Genomic DNA, 17388 nt, shown 5'->3' with positions numbered 1-17388 from the left:
AATCTTATCCAAAGCGGGCCAGAAAAAAACAAAAGCTGTGCTTAAATTTAAAAAAAGCGTCACAAAAATTGCTTTATCTACATTTTTATTTTTTTACCCAAAACCAGTCTTCTACACATTACTTGTAAAAGAAATTCATGACAAATACAATTACTCTTGATTAAAAAGTAATCATTATATTACTTGAGTACTTGAGAAAAGAAGGAATTCGTCGTTACTTCATTAAGTGACCGTTACCTTTCCGATCACTTCAGATCTTCGGAGCGACCGATTTCTATGCCTGTTTAAAAACGGGTCTTCCGCAAAATCATTTCATCACACTATATCAACGTCATTTACCGACAGCCCTTAGCCGCGATTCAAATCGATGGGCCCACTGAGTCACGCTCCAAACACTACGATTCCGGTCATCGACGTGGACCCTTCACTTTGAATCGACAAGGCAGCTTTCATGAAAACGCTCAAAGCACTCTATCCGAGATTTCTCCTGCTTTTGTGGCCACTTTTTTGTGGTATCTAATACAATTTGGGACTGTTTTTTTTTTTCGTTTCTTAACATACCTTAAGGACTCAATGGTGCAAATAAAAATGATTAATATATAATGATGATTATAAAAAAAACATACTTATTCTGCTTGATGCGAACTCCTGGAGTGCGAGCCTGCTTATAAAGAACATAACATGGTCGTCGTAGATTGTGTTGGTAGATCTGTATATTTGTTACGAAAATATACAGCTCGTCCCCGACAAACATTTACAGTGTTTCTATTATCGCAAAAATATACTACGGTTCGCGGAACGATCAATCAGTTTCCACCTAAATGTATTGCCAGCGGTTCGGACGAAATGCCAAAGTATCAGAACTAACCCTTAGCTTGTTCCAAAGTTAGAAACATTTGTTCTTAAATGTTCAAGGGAATATGGGGCCCATTCGAAGTAGCTCACGCCATTCGTTCGCATGTAATCGTAGGATCCATTGGCCACAATTTGACCGTAAAAAATATCATAAAATCGCTGATAACTTTTTAATAGGATAAGGATTCGTTCTGAAACTTTGGCACATCCGCCACATCTTCCAGCTGCGAGTTGAGAAGCTTGACATTGCTACATTGTCATATTTTTTCGATAACAAGTACACAGAGACAAAATAATACACTCATTTTTATCTTGTGAAAAGGTTATGGTTGAACTGGTATAGTACGCTAAAACAATCAATAGTCGCTTTAAGCACTTAAATATTTTTAGATATTACTTCACAGAAGATTGCTATCATCAACACAGTCACCAGTAACTCATGTAGTAGTGACGGGAGGTTCAGTTCAAATCTCATTCTCTGCCCGCCCAACGAACACACTAAAATCAACATCTGTCGCGATAACCACTGCGAAATGTCGACGATGATCCAACAAGGCTTGAACTTATATAAATTATATCCAGATCGGCATTTAAATGAACTGTATAGGCACCACTATATACCAACGCAATGCACGCGCGCCCGCGCTTGTCATGGTGACGCTAAGTCGTCAAAAACAGGAAGTCCAGAGCCCGACGTCTTGACGCAGTCGACGCGGCCGGCTGCGTTAGGCGCGCACGAACATCCCCAGCGCGAAAGGGGTTTGTACTAATCTCGCGACGGCCGCGCTAAAACCGCCAGACCACCTCCTCCTCCGCTCGCCGGATAGCAGCTAGAGGGGACAAACAAAAAACAGAACGTGCGGTCGAGGTAGCGCTATGCACATACGGCCCAGCGCCGTCGGAGATGTTTAAGCAGGTTGAAGCGTATACAGAAGCATTTTCTGACGTGCACGTAATCGCCGTGACGCAGCCGATTCCTTGTCCCCACCCTCCAGGGTTAAAATGTCTATATTCAACCAGCTCGCCTCCACCCTTGGCTTAACAAGCACTCGTTCGCGCGCGGGAAATGTCGAAGTATATGGGCGCCTTATACAATATTGTATATTTCGTTCGTTGCAAATTACCTTGTCTATTATGTAATTTTTATTTTCCAGGCTTCCACCATTAAGAAGGCCACATCCAATATATCCACCACCTAATACAATGCCTCAACGACCGAAAATCTATACACCGTAAGATAACAAACTGACATGCATCTTTTATACTTTTTCCCAGTGACTAGATCACAAATAAATACATTCAAAGTATAACAAAATTATAGTATTCCGTTGAATGTGCCCTAATTTATTATACACCTTTCTGCAGTCGCCCACAGCCTCCACCGAGAAGGCCACCACCTTCGTACCGGCCACCACCGGCAGTGCCGAGGCAACCAACACCGACTCGACCTCCCATACTGAGACCCCCTCTTAAACCGTCATACCCACCACCTCCACCCGTGCCACCTTCATTCCAACCTCCACAGACAAGAAGGCTACCACCCCCAGCATATCCTCCCCCGGCTCCACCACAAACACGACGGTTGCCACCGCCTCCTGTTCCGAGGCCACTGCCACCTCCAAGAAGGCCTCCTCCTGCATATCAACCTCCTCCACCAGTGGCAAGACCCCCTCCTCCACCCCCTCCACCAAGACCTCCTCCGCCACCAAGCTGTCCACCAGGCTGCTATCAGGGACAGCCCGGCTGTCCATCTGGGTGCCCACCTCCACCACAAAGGCCACCTCCTGCATATCAGCCTCCTCCACCAGTGGCAAGACCACCTCCACCACCTCCTCCGCCGAGGCCCCCTCCACCACCAAGCTGTCCCCCAGGCTGCTATCAAGGACAACCAGGCTGTCCATATGGGTGCCCACCTCCACCACAAAGGCCGCCTCCTGCATATCAGCCTCCTCCGCCAGTGGCAAGACCACCTCCCCCACGTCCACCTCCGAGGCCCCCTCCACCACCAAGTTGTCCTCCAGGCTGCTATCGGGGACAGCCCGGCTGTCCATCTGGGTGCCCACCTCCACCACAAAGGCCACCTCCTGCATATCAGCCACCTCCACCAGTGGCAAGACCACCTCCACCACCTCCTCCCCCAAGGCCTCCTCCACCACCAAGCTGCCCACCAGGCTGCTATCAAGGACAGCCCGGCTGTCCATCTGGGTGCCCACCTCCACCACAAAGGCCACCTCCCGCATATCAGCCTCCTCCACCAGTTGCAAGACCACCTCCGCCACCTCCTCCTCCGAGGCCTCCACCACCACCAAGCTGCCCACCAGGCTGCTATCAAGGACAACCTGGCTGTCCATCAGGGTGCCCACCTCCCCCACGAAGGCCGCCTCCTGCATATCAGCCTCCTCCACCAGTGGCAAGACCACCTCCACCACCTCCTCCCCCAAGGCCCCCTCCACCACCAAGTTGTCCTCCAGGCTGTTATCGAGGACAGCCAGGCTGTCCATCTGGGTGCCCACCTCCACCACCAAGGCCCCCTCCACCAAGGCCTCCTCCCGCATATCAGCCTCCTCCACCAGTGGCCAGACCCCCTCCTCCACCCCCTCCTCCAAGACCTCCTCCACCACCAAGCTGTCCACCAGGCTGCTATCAGGGACAGCCTGGCTGTCCATCTGGGTGTCCACCTCCACCACCAAGGCCCCCTCCACCAAGGCCTCCTCCTGCATATAGGCCTCCTCCACCAGTGGCAAGACCACCTCCACCACCACCTCCACCAAGGCCCCCTCCACCACCAAGCTGTCCACCAGGCTGCTATCAAGGACAACCAGGCTGTCCATCCGGATGCCCACCTCCACCATATCAACCTCCTCCTCCACCAAGGCCTCCACCGCAGCGGCCACCACCATCATACCAACCACCACCAAGCTGTCCCCCTGGATGTTATCAAGGGCAGCCCGGGTGTCCATCTGGGTGTCCCCCACCACCAAGGCCACCTCCATCATATCGGCCCCCTCCACCACCAAGTTGCCCACCAGGCTGCTACCAAGGGCAACCTGGTTGTCCATCTGGATGCCCTCCAGCTCCGAGGCCCCCACCACCACCTCCACCAAGGCGACCACCCCCTACCTATCGACCTCCACCACCAGTTGCACGACCACCACCCCGCCCTCCAGTGGCCAGACCGCCACCTCCCGTGGCCCGACCACCCCCTCCACCCCGACCGAGGCCTGTACCTCCGCCTCCAAGGAGACCTCCTCCGGCTTACACCCCACCTGAACAGCAGCCTGGCCCCCCTCCACCTCCTGAACCCCCCAGAAGGCCACCTGTTTTTCCGTCACGGCCACCACCGAGACCTCCTTTGCCAAGACCACCTCCCTCATATCCCCCACCTGCACCTAGACCAGTACCTCCACCGCCTCCTCCCAGACGACCACCACCTTCATATCCCCCACCCCAACCTCGCCCACCTGCTCCAAGACCACCACCTGTATCGAGACCCCCACCTGCATATCCACCCCCAATAGCAAGACCACCACGGCCACCTCCTGCTCCAAGGCCCCCACCACAGAGGCCACCACCATCATATCCACCTCCACCAAGCTGTCCACCAGGCTGTTACCAAGGACAACCTGGTTGTCCATCTGGATGTCCACCACCACCAAGGCCCCCACCACAGAGGCCACCACCATCATATCCACCTCCACCAAGCTGCCCACCAGGTTGCTACCAAGGTCAGCCCGGTTGCCCCGTTGGGTGTCCACCACCACCTCCACAAAGACCACCACCATCCTACCCTCCACCACCGCCACCTCAAAGGCCCCCGCCTTCATATCCTCCTCCACCACCACCACAAAGACCACCACCCCCTCCTCCTCAAAGACCACCACCACCTTCACCAAGACCTATACCTCCTCCACCACAAAGACCACCACCCCCACGTAGGCCACCGCCAGCCTATCAGCCACCTTGCCAACCGGGACAGCCGGGCTGTGGGCCAGAACAACCGGCCCCTGCACCACCAAGGCCTTTCCCTACTCCTAGACCACCTCCTCAAAGGCCACCAACAGCATATCCACCAGTGGTAGTATACCAACCACCGCCCGTTGTTTCATATCCATCCCCTCCAACATACCAGCCACCGGTGCCCCAAACATGTTGTCCGCAGGGTTGTCAACCTGGACAACCCGGCTGTCCGCCAGATTGTCTACCGGCTTGTCCACCAGGTTGTCAACCAGGTCAACCTGGCTGTCCGGCCGCTTGCAAGTCGGACTGCCCATCAGGTTGCCCGCAAGGGTGTTACCAAGGACAGCCTGGCTGTCCACCTGGGTGCCCCCCACAACCCTTACCTCCAAGGCCCCCTCCACAAAGGCCACCCCCATCATACCAACCACCGCCAAGCTGCCCACCAGGCTGCTATCAAGGAGAGCCTGGATGTCCATCTGGGTGCCCACCACCACCTCCCTCACCTCCCCCAAGGCCACCTCCATCCTATCAACCCCCTCCGCCTCCAAGGCCCCCGCCACAAAGGCCACCACCATCATACCAACCGCCACCAAGCTGCCCACCAGGTTGTTATCAAGGAGAGCCTGGATGTCCATCTGGGTGCCCACCAGCACCTCCCTCTCCTCCCCCAAGGCCACCTCCATCGTATCAACCCCCTCCGCCTCCAAGGCCCCCGCCACAAAGGCCACCCCCTTCATACCAGCCCCCACCAAGCTGCCCTCCAGGTTGCTACCAAGGGCAGCCCGGTTGTCCTCCTGACTGTCCACCGCCACGAAGGCCTCCACCCCAGAGGCCACCACCATCATACCAACCACCACCGAGCTGCCCACCAGGCTGCTTCCAAGGGCAGCCCGGGTGCCCACCCGGATGCCCACCCCCACCAAGGCCACCCCCAGTACGGCCTCCATCTCCACCTAGCAGACCCCCTCCCTCTTACCCTCCTTCTGTTGACAGACCTCCTCCGGGTCCATCTGATGAGTGAGTTCCACGCTTATTTTCCATTGCGCCGAACGTCAGTTGTAAGTTGTAAATCATACATTAAAAAGGTTAGCATTTTATGTGGACCGGATACCCATGTTGACCTAAACAGCGCAAATAAGGTAAGGAAGGAAGAGACAACGCTCTCTCCTTCCTGTTGTCTCTTCCTTCCTTACCTTATTTGCGCTGTTTAGGTCAACATGTCTAACCAACTCGCCCAGCAACTAATTTTGGGACCGGATACCCTTTCGTAACATCTCCATTTGCGAGAGGCGTAATTGTGTTTAGTTCCGATGTTTGTTTTTGTAAAGCGGTTCAATAGAAAAGTCTCAACACATAATATTTTTCGTACTGCGTTTTAGAATTCCAGATCAATTAACATAATCTTTTGAAGAGCAGGCATATGGCAATGAGTTCGAATTATATAATTGCATAGTGTCACTACCTGCTAACTTGACACCACATCTTGTTTATGTGCAAGCCATAGCCGTCCCCCTCTTCGTGCTACACGAGGGCGCTCTCCTCCCTTGACCACTTCTGTTTCAACTGTGTTCTTTTCTCCCCGAAAGTCTGGAAATGGCGAACAAAAGTCGTCACTGTCCTCCCCCTTCTTGTTCCCGCACGGCTCAGATTCAGCTCGTCTCTTCTTTCCTTCCAGGCCTTCTTTCCCTTTCCCACCTCAACCCAGACCTCCAGTTCTTCCTCCGTAAGTGCCTCAATCGCTCTTTCCGTTTTTGCCCTTTTTTGTTTTGCAGAGGACCCCCTGATGATTTGTTTTTAGTTGTATTGCTTCCGCCCACGGACCAACCGTCAGATCACCCGCAACAGCCGGGCGGGCCTGAACACCCGTATGTTCATTCGCACGCTGTTTTTATTCTGCATTCATTTGCAGGCCTATTTATTCACGGAATCTCTCTTTCTTTTCCTCCCTGGGTTTGGTGCACATTGATGGGGATTCAGTGTTAAAAAATGTACATCTAAAATGTAGTTAAAGTACAAAGTAAAAGAGCTTGTGTACTTCAATTGAAGTAGTAAGTGCACCGGGCGCAATGTACTTGAAGTAAAGTGTATTATAAATATCATGTACTTTAAGAGGCAAAGTACAAGTACTTTTAACACAATGTTTCGTAATGCACTTTTGTTCCCCTATAAAGTATTTTTTTTAACTGGCATGCAATTTCCCAAGGGTCATCGGGGTGCATCAGTTATTCTCGAAAATCGCGGTAAATATTATATAAAGCCAATCGGTCACAGGGTAGTTTTTCTCTCTCTGATGAACTATAGAAATGACCAAATGATGTCTCGAAAAACAATAGCGCGTTTTCCCATGGCCATGAGCCTTTTTTCTTTTCTTTTTTTTTTTTTTTTAGGGGGGGAAGGGGGATGTTTTTTGAAGTCGAGAGTTGTGCTTTCCTCAGAACGTACCAGAAAACTACTTTAAGTAAATTAGAAGCACAGACTCGGAGAATGTACTTCAAGTAATGTACAAGTTTGCTAATCCTACTTGAAGTAGTACTTTAAATACAATGTACATTACTTAAAGCGCTTCCCAACACTGTGGGGATTACCAAAATGTCAGACCTCGTATTGTTGGCTCCTGTATTTAATACCACCGTGACGCGGCTACAAATCTAATTGTTCGTTCCAATTAATGAGGCAGAACAAAACCAGAAAACGTCTACCAGTTAAATTCGCTCTGCGGGTGACAGAAACAGTTTTAACTTATTAAAAAAAATGACAACTTCACACCGATGTGTGGAAGTGATTGCCTTACGTCTTCTGAAGTTGGTCGACCCTTATTTTATAACGCAAGCAATACTGAGTTTTTATTTTAGTTGAAATTTCGGGCGAACAACAGTTCCTTATAGGCTTTTTTTTTCCTAGCAGAATAGGTAATAAACAAGTCTTAATCGGTAGGGTTAAGCTTTAAGGTGATCTTTACGATAGTACATCCAGGGTCGGATTCTGGCCGAACGGCACTCAAAGGCAGTGAGGCGTCAACTCAATTTTGGTGTTCACGGAACTGCCTTCAAATCTTTCGAATAATGAATAATTTCCATACAATTTGAGGAAGGGCTCGCTTAAAAGTTAGATTTGTCAACTTAGGTTGTTTTCTTTTTTTTATTGTCATCGTAGGTGCTAACAATGTCGATTTTTTGTTCGCCGATGGCCGCCGAGTGTAAACAGGGAAGGCTTTGTGGTCGTCGATAAAGGATAAATGTGCAGGCGTGCTATAAGTCTAGAACTAAAACTAAGTTCACCATACAAAGTAAGCAAGAGCGCTGCGTTAGCGCTTGTATTAAACTCAGGCTCATACAGAGTGTCGCTCACGGTCAAGTCGGTAAACTGCTTGCGAACAAGTTGTCTGTATCCGCAACCTGCTCGCGTATCCAAATCTGCCGTAAATCAAAGGCAATTAGTAAACCGGTAGAAGTAACTTGCCTTTACCTCTAATGTAGGAAATCGACCGTGTCTAATTTTGCTGATTCCGTGTTTTCATTATCATTCTTAGCATGTAAAACCTGCTGTGCTGGTGATTCGAAACCCTTCAGTATAGAGGGTCTTCCGAGTACCAGCGACCAGCGCATGCTGAGTGGCAGACGCAAAGTGGATATCCCGAGATGATTCACCCAAGGTCTAAATGCCTTTTATTTGAAGGATTTGGGAATGCCCTTAAAACAAGGACCAGCAAGTGGTATTTTCTTCTGAAACGGGCTTATTTTTTCTAACATAGCGCCGAATACGCGTGCGTCCTATTTATTACTTCTTGATAATTACAAAGGCCCGAATACTATTCTCATAGCCTTACCTTTGCATTATAGGTATAGTGCACAAGTCAACTAACTATGCCCCCTAGTCATAGCTTTTAGTCATAAATCTTAGTTCCCCCCCCCCCTCCCCCCGAGTACGTAGCACTAAAAAGAAATATCATCGGAATACGAAATGGTGTCCCTCTTTCTTGGATACGATACTAGAATTAAGAGTTGTTTATACGCCAACGTCGACGAACGCAACGCGCGCCGGCGCAGATCGACGTTCGTCGGCCACTGCGCCACGATACGCCGCGCTGAGAAGCGCCCGAACGATGGTGTTTGCAGTCCAGCGTAGACTAACGCAGTACCCCACATTGCGCATGCGCGTCTCCGTGGCAACCACATCGTCTCTGCGGGTTATCTATGGGCTGTAGCTTGCGGCACCTAGCCTAGATGCAATCGGCCAGTGTGGTTCGTCCTCGTGTTGTCACGTTTCAAAACAACCATACGAGGTAGCGGTAAGCAGTTCAAAAACAAGCTAGTGATGGTGATAACGAGTGCAAACCAGCATTTATTTTCACCTAAATTTAACACAAATGTCAACGGAAAAACAAAAGCGAAAAAAAAAAACTTTGAGCCTTTCCACCCTGGTGAGGAAGGAAGACCAGCGAAGCTGTAGTATGGTGGGAATGAAGTAATGGCCGGCCGCAAGTCGGCAAGCCAGAGTGAAAACTGAGGTCGTGTTCCAAAATTTACTCGATCATAATCCAGGGTAAGGGTTTTGTACCCTTGGCGTTCTGAAACCAACCCGCGTCCAGCGTTTTTCAAACTGTGCTGTCACGTGACCCGATCCGCCGGAGTAACTCGGATCCATTAGGGTAAGATTTGGAACACAGCCTGAGAGTGAAAAGGCTGGAAAGCTAACGGCATCTATGAGCGACGGCAGAAACCAGACAACAGGCAAGCCGGTTGTCTGGTTGCCGTTGTCGCTCATAGATGGCGGTAGCGGTCTAGAGTATTGTGTCATCATTTGTTTGCTGACGGACACGATACTGGAGAAACTCACCCTTAACAGCTCCGCTGTAAAATCCCGGTATCGCGTCCGTCGAACCTAGCTGCTTCGCAGGTTCGGCGGAATCGTGCCAAGCGACTCCGGCGATTCAGCCGGAATGCTTCGATGAAATCGATGCACTCGATATTCCACAGGGACCTTTTTCTAACAGATAAGCGGTGACGCTGACTTAAGAAACGGACACAGAAGAGAGAGGACGATTCCTAAAGTACGCGATGTATGCGTTCGAAATTGTAGCGCACTTTACAAAGCCTATACAAACAATACATGATTCAGTCCAATTGTCATTACGTACCGCTGTTATTGTTTACGAGCTGGGACAGCCCAATTGAAAATTTCTGGCCGGCTAAATAGTTCAGAGGTTTCACCGTGTCCCTCGTTCCCGTATATTCGACGACGCTTTTTCGATCGGGAGCGACTGCCGGTGAGTGCGATTAGCACGCGATCATATATAGCACACACATTAGGCCATCCTTAATTCTAATTAACCCTACCTTTCGCGCGTCATGAAACTTCCAGCTTTTGCTGGCACCCCAACACCACGGCCCACGACCACGGGCTCGTCAGGTCGATAGGCCTAACGAGAGCCCATTCAAAGGTCACATGAGACACTCACACGGCCCTAGATTGGCTCCGAAGTCTCGTAGCATCCTCTCCGCCCGGACGTAAGGTGGAACGGAGTATAGTACAGACTCGAGAACAACTACTTTATTTCGCAAACAGGACATATCTAGTCAGCTTAACGTGTTCATTTACAAATCTTATAGTATTAACGAGTCATTCCTAATAGATCAAGCATACTAATCAGAGCACGCCTGCAATCTACCACATACTGAGAGTCTCTTCGCGCGTGGTTCTCCTTGCAGGCCAGTCGGGCGACCTCAGAGGCCGCCCCCCGGAGCGGACCGTCCCCAGTACCACCATGACGAGCCACCCACGGGACCGCCCGTCGTGGTTCCGCGTCCCGACCGTCCTCTGCCCGACGGAGGTTTCCCGCCCTGCAAGGTCCAGGGCGATAACTTCTGCGTTCTCACAAACGACTATCCAGCGTGAGTAACATATATTATGTACGAGCTTCAGGACTATGACTTTGCCCATTCGTAGCTGGCCTCATTTTGTGGACCCCGGCAGCAGCACCCGAATATTTATGAGCTTTATTGCTAACGTCCAGTGAATGTCACAGGTCATTGATGTACCTAAACAAAGTGGTTTTTAACTTCAGAAATTTAAATTAAAATGTATTTCTTTGTATTGGAAGAGAGGGGGCAGGGAGAAAAGCAACTCAGGTGTTGGAATGTCGCGAACCTGCCGAAGTTCGAGTTCGAATAGGTTCGACTTGTCCAAATTTATAACACGAAGATCGACGAAGCTTCGCAAGAAGTTCGACTTTTGTGCGCATGCGCGAAAATTTGAAAATTGAGCTGACGCCACTTGGCGGAGGAAAGTTACGGCATTTCTTTAACGTTAAGGAACTAATTAGAGCATTAAAAGTACACATGTTTATGCTCTCTAAAGATTGGTAGTCATTTTATAAAATATAAAATAAACTACTGTATAAGTTGCTAGTTTTCAAATAATTCAAAATTGTTGTGTACAATTCGGGCAACACTACCCATAAATTGAACTATGACAAACTTTGATAAAAGTTCCGAAGTTCACCGTACCAGTCGAACCCCGAGATTATACAAAAAATCGCGACACCAATACTTAGGTGTTGCTTGACGAGCCTTTTGTCTCCCCGAGAGCAGCACAAAAACACGAAGAAAAAATCGCCAAATTATTTAACAAATCCCGTGTAAAAGAGCCTTCTACCAACTCCACCCCACACATCCGAGGCGCGGCGCTGGCTGACGCCGACTTGAATGCTTCCTTTTTTCGGCAGCGATTTCGTGGGTAAGATGGTGGAGAAGAGCTTCAAGAAGATCAAGATAATGTACGAGGAGCTGCAGACGGTCGGAGACCCCGAACTGTTCCCCAACCACCTGGGCACCAGCTCAGCGGCACGAGGAGCCTTTGCCTGTGAGACTGACGCTAACACGATGAGGCCCGGCTGGGCCAAGGACGCCATCTCGGGCGAATGGATGGTCGTCATCAACACGGACGTCTTCCCGCAGAAGGTTCGCACCGAGAGTTGCAAGTAAGTGTGAGCTTGCATTCTCTGGCGTCACTTCACATTACTTCGTCCGCAGGAGCGTGGAGGACTAGTACGTCGCGGGGGCGATGAGGCAGATAGGGAAGACGATTCCACTCAGTCTCGAAGAACCCGAGGGCCTACCCTCTCTCCTCCGTTATCTGCAGCGGTTAACGCGGTGTCCTCATCAGAGGATTCCGCGAAATAGATTACCGAGAAATTACCTAAATTTTTTAGTTGGCCTGTTGACACACGCTTGTATTTAAACGATTTTTGAATTCGCTTATTCAACATAGATATGAAAAAGAAACCACAATTTAACAAGTGTCATAATTTTTGTGCGTTACTTCTTCAATTCTTTAACAGAAAGGCTCTTATTTCTACCGTACAGTCTCGTGCCGTGTGCAACTGGTTTTCGAATTGTATTCAATATTGGCATACAATAAGATCTTGGGCTCGCAATGGTACCTGTTTTTCGTTTGGATGCTCAGCCATGTCCGGCTTTTTGGCTATTTTAAACCTCGAATTTCACTGTATTCCAACGGTTTCACGAACGTTTTATGTTCTTGTCTAGCATGACTGGATCAACAACGTACCTTATTAATTAATCGCCTTGGACTGAAAACAATAGAATTTACTTACCAGTACAGGACTGTACGTAATTAGGGTAACACACCCTCTGCGCTTTTCATACGTTTCCGCAGCACCGATGTACTGATAAACTCATTTTCTTTATCAATAACGCATCAACAAAAAGTACTAAAATATTACACGTAAAGAACAGATATTTTAAGAGTAATTGAAGAGTGTTAATTGGAATCATGCGTCCTCTTCAGCATCGTTGCACTGCTCAACTCATTGTTTTTTATCAATGCGTCAACGAAACGTGCTAAAATAGAGCACGTAACGAACTGATATCCCAGGCGTACGTTTACGCCCGGGATGCACCCTGAGCGGCATCATGCGTGGTTCTGACCAGCGCGCTTCTTCAACGCGTCCTCGCAGGAAGCCCGACCAGCCGTGCTCGTTTATCGCGCCCTTCTACGAGTCGACCTGCCAGCAGCGGTACAGCCTTCACCGGCTGCTCGCCCTGCACCCCTGGAACCCTGAGAGGAGTCCCCAGGTCACGCTGTTTAAGTTCCCGGCTGGATGCTCTTGTCGCGTCGACGTCCGTGGTGCGAACGCGCAGGAGCAGCAGCTGTCCTACAGGAAGTGAGAGAAGAACTGTCCTTTAGTTTTCCAAGACTACTACTGAGTGTTGTCCGTCGTTTTGTTTGTTCAGAATCGTCGTTTCGGTTTGTGACTATATTTTCCTATTTGTTTCTACTTCGGTGCGGCATTGTCACGTGTACGAGTGCTGCCTGGTTTCCTTTTTTGGGTGCGAAGCTTGTAGACCACGAAGTGAGCAAGCATTGTGCGATGGTAACCCCACTTCTGCTTCCATTATGAGAGCTGGAAAAGTATCTTCGAGGTCTGTGACCTTACAACAAATTGTTTGACCAACAGCATACTTTTAAAGACACCACTGTGTTGTTTTTTACGTCACTATTCAAGAAATTTGAATAATATCTTTTTATTTATTTCCCAGTTGCACTTACTAAGCAGTAATTTGGCTCTAGAGATGAAACAGAAGATGTGCTGCCAACGACCACAAGCGCAAAGTGTTCATCAGGTCAGCACTATGAAGCGAGATAAGATGTTAATAAATGAGGCTCGATCAATAAGTTGTTATTTTCTCTTAGGCTTCAAGATTCAGTAAAAAGAAAAAAAAATGTCTTGTATGGCTTGTCGTTCGAGAGTTTTTAGAAGCCAGGAAGTAACGCTCGATGACGAACTGTTTGCCCCGACTATCTCTTTAAAGCGAGCGTAGATTATTTCTCATTGTTTCTAAAAGTGATTCTAAATTCTACGTGAAGATGTACGTACTGAACGTTGTAAATATTGTACCAGTGTGTGTTCCGTCTGTGATACTGTGTATAGATGGAGATACTAGCTTCCTCCGAGGAAAATACATTCAGTGATAGCGTTGAACAGGAATGAACCTGCGCACTCTTTGAGGTACTCAAGCGTTCCTCCAGGCACTCCAAACTGTACGCCGGCATGCCGCACCCAAGTGATCGGACAGTTCTGAAACGCAGACACCTGCCAGTCTCTCCTTCTCACTAGGGACTTGACCTTAGAACCGCGAAATTTTTGTTTTGGGGTTTCGTTTTCGTTTTTTTTAAATAAAAACTGGGGAGCCGTTTAAGTGCCTTCGGCAAAAGAACGGTGCACGGAACCAAACTGCCAAATGCTGGCGAAGGCACCTATGGTGTTCCAGGGTGCTCTGAACATTCCAATCTTTTATACTCAGACTGGATGTGTATACTTGAAGGTGAATGCAGCGTGTTATATATGAAGAGTTGAGGGAAAAGAAGAATGTACAGAGCAAGCTCGTGGGTGGCTGCTGAGACAACGAAGCCACCGAGCTTTGCACCAAACCTCATGTGTAAAAAGGGCAACGCTGAATAAAGATGTTGTTTTCTTAATATTTTTTTGAATTACGTGTTTTCAACTTTTTTGAGATGCAACTTCGCAATTCATCTTGATATCCAACAAAAGCATAGATATCTTTTTTTATATATCAAATGCATGCATAAACTCTTGAATCCAATTAAAGATGCAGCTATGCAGATTGCCTTAGGACATGCATGTATTGAAATCATAAAACTTTTATAGTGGTAATGATGTAGTTTATGTTTCCTTAATTTCTTAAGTTCCAGCCAAAGTGGTTCTTTCTTCTATAAAATTCAAGTAAAAAGCATAGGTTTACGTCTCCAATTAAGCGCTTATCTGTTAACATTTCACGCTTGATTTTTTTTTTCATGCATCTTGGGTGTATCAGCGCGAGAGAATGTTCGCACAGCGGGAGGTCAACTAGGGCTAACCTTTTTTTTATGGCGTCTGTGCGATCTGCCCGGGCACGAGCTTGGTTGACTGGTGGAGCACGTTCCCGTTACCCCTTCCTTTTTTTCTTTTTTAACATACTCTTTGGCCTTGGTTGACTACCCCTTTCTATCCCTTATGAGGACAACGTCCCCTGACTGGAGTGATGGTAGGTGCCTCGTTGGTCGGAGCTGCTCTAGCTTCTTCACGTGATCTGCGGGCTCCACGGTGAAGTCAGGATCTAACTTCACCGTGGAGCCTGCAGGACCTTGGTTGCCACCTTCAAAAGAAGGTGGCAGCAAAGTCCTACAGGGTCGTAACAGAGGACGGGAGAGAGTTGCGTCGCAACCGGCAACACCTCATCGCAACGCCCGAAGTCTTTGTCCCTGACCCTCAGCCCGACAACAACGACGCACCCATGGTGACCTGGCCCCAGCCATCTACGAACCTTTCGGGCACATCTTGCTCACAAAGCCCACCCACAGCAACTAGTGCAGCCCCAGTCGCTCCACAGGTCATTGGCATCCCGGCCCCAACGCGAGCCTCGACACGGATGCCGCCGCCGCCGCCGCAGTGTCAGGGACCAGCGACCTGATGCGTCGTCCCATTAGCAGATCACTGGGTGGTCTTCCGTCCTCCAAGGGTTATGATCTATAGTTGAGGAGACCTAGGTAGAAATCTCCGTTTGAGTGACAGGATTTTCTTATAATTCTCTTAATTTTCTTAACGCCCTTTTCCGTGAGACCGTTTTATTGCGGTAAATACGGACTGGATGTGACATGCCGAAAATCGTACCGCCTCGCAAAATCCCGGAACTCTTTTGAGGAGAACTGGGGACCATTGTCGCTGCATAACTCTAGCGGAATCCCCATGTCTTGCAAAAATTCCTGCAAGCTTGTGGACTACCACAGCTGTTGTGGTGTGGTCTAGAGGCTCCACCTCGAGATAATTAGAGTACGCGTCAAACGCAATGAAGTACGTTTTCCCAGCATACTCGTACAAATCGGCACCAACTCGGGACCATGGCTGAGGCGGAGTCTGCCTCATTAATAAGGGCTCTGCTGAATGCTTATACGCGAACTGCTCGCATGTGGCATGTACTTTCTAGTTATGTCCTGAATCTCAGATGTCATTCCCGGCCAAAACATCAAAAGCCACGCTTTAGCTTTACACTTGTTGCTGCCCAAGTGACCTTCATGAAGCCTCTTTAGCATCTCTAGGCGGAGACTCTTCGGTCTCACTACCTGAGAACCCTCGAAGAGCATGCCGTCAATCACCGACAACACAGAAGAATATGCCTTAAAGTCTCCTGCCACCGGCTAGTTGTTTCGAACAGACCTGACCTGACCAAAGTGTCCGACACAGCATCGTTCGCGGTTTCCTGTCTGAGCCTCGTGGACGATGCCTCATTCACCAAGCTGGAGAGGACGGAGATTGCGTGAACCTCCACGTCATTGTGCGGTGCCCTCTTTGGGCTGCCTGGTAGCGGTGCCCGTGAGAGCGCATTCTCCAGGACGAGCTGTTTGCCGGGACGAACTGAAAGCAATAGTCATACTTCATTAGTCGGATAAAGAAACGTTGAAGACGGGGCGGCATGTCGCCAAGAGATTCCTTAGAGGTGGCGATTAGTGGCTCATGGTCTGTTTCTAAAGTTATTCTCCTCCCGTAGATGAAGTCGTGGAGCACCTCACAACAGTAAACAGTACCAAGTGTTTTCTTTTCTATTTGGGAGTACCTTGACTCACATTCTGTGAGCACTCTAGAGCCGTAAGCTACTGGACGCCAGTTTGCACCATGTAGTTGAAACAGCGCTGCGCCTAGGCCATACCTTGATGCGTCTAGACTCTGGAGACACCTTGGTATCTCGTGTGGGGTCGTAGATCGCCAGCAGCGGCGCATTTGTTAGCACCACCTTGAGATCGTGCCATTCTTGTGCGTGGTGTGGCTCCCAGACGAAAGGCGTGTCGTCTCTCATAAGACTTCGGAGCAGCTTCGTCTTCTACGTGCAGCAATGTATGTTTTTGCTGAAATATGGGAAAATTCCAAGGATTCGCTGAACCTCTTTTTTAGTTGTCGGAGCTGGCATCTGCACAACACTCTGTACTAAACAGGGGTAAGACCTAATCCCTGTCTTGCTTATTCGATCTCCCAAATAAGTGATTTCGCTCACTCCGAACTGGCACTTCACAGCATTCATGGTAATACCACTTTTGCGTGCAGCTTTGAGAGCATTACGCAGTCACTCGTCATGTTCCGCTTTGCTGGTTCCCCAAATTAACAAGTCATCTAGTACACACGTACGCCTGGAAGACCGTCAAATATCTGAGTCATCGCTTTCTGAAAAACTTCCGGCGCTTATGCTATGCCGAACGGTAATCGCAAAAAGCGATAACGACCGAAGGACGTACTAAATGTACAGATTCGCGATGTTGCGTCTTCCAGCGGTATTTGATTGAAGCCCGCGTTGGCATCAAGTCTCGAAAAGACACTCGCGTTTGCCAATTCTGCCTGATGTCTTTTCTTTTCGGTATTTGGAAATGTTCGCTTTGTAGGCTCTCATTGACGTTCCTAGGGTCCATGCACATTCGCAATTTTCATCCTTTTTCGTGGGCTTAGCCAGTTTGATGGCTCGTCCACCTTCGTGATGATTCCAGCCCTTTCCATGCGCTCCAGCTCGT

General features: G+C 49.1%; 1 protein-coding gene across 1 annotated transcript; it reads left to right on the top strand.

Annotated features, from left to right (window-relative positions):
• Positions 1–6029: 6029 nt before the first annotated feature.
• LOC8029552 (protein spaetzle-like) lies at positions 6030–13138 on the top strand. The gene is made up of 4 exons (XM_029981609.4): positions 6030–6079; positions 10521–10703; positions 11537–11791; positions 12791–13138. The coding sequence occupies exons 1-4, from the start codon at positions 6030–6032 to the stop codon at positions 12999–13001; spliced, it is 699 nt and encodes a 232-aa protein (XP_029837469.2). The 3' UTR covers positions 13002–13138.
• Positions 13139–17388: the final 4250 nt, after the last annotated feature.

The sequence above is a fragment of the Ixodes scapularis genome, unplaced genomic scaffold (assembly GCF_016920785.2).
Source record: "Ixodes scapularis isolate PalLabHiFi unplaced genomic scaffold, ASM1692078v2 PGA_scaffold3__209_contigs__length_174095766, whole genome shotgun sequence".
Lineage (NCBI taxonomy): Eukaryota > Metazoa > Arthropoda > Arachnida > Ixodida > Ixodidae > Ixodes > Ixodes scapularis.
This window is presented reverse-complemented; position numbering and strand designations above follow the sequence as displayed.

Bases quoted from the DNA above. Each gene is read 5' to 3' on its own strand.
- LOC8029552 (XM_029981609.4), top strand. From the start codon at position 6,030: ATGTCTAACCAACTCGCCCAGCAACTAATTTTGGGACCGGATACCCTT. The intron at 6,080-10,520 runs GTAACATCTCCA...TTCTCCTTGCAG, and splicing joins TTGGGACCGGATACCCTTTC to GCCAGTCGGGCGACCTCAGA. The intron at 10,704-11,536 runs GTGAGTAACATA...TTTTTTCGGCAG, and splicing joins CTCACAAACGACTATCCAGC to CGATTTCGTGGGTAAGATGG.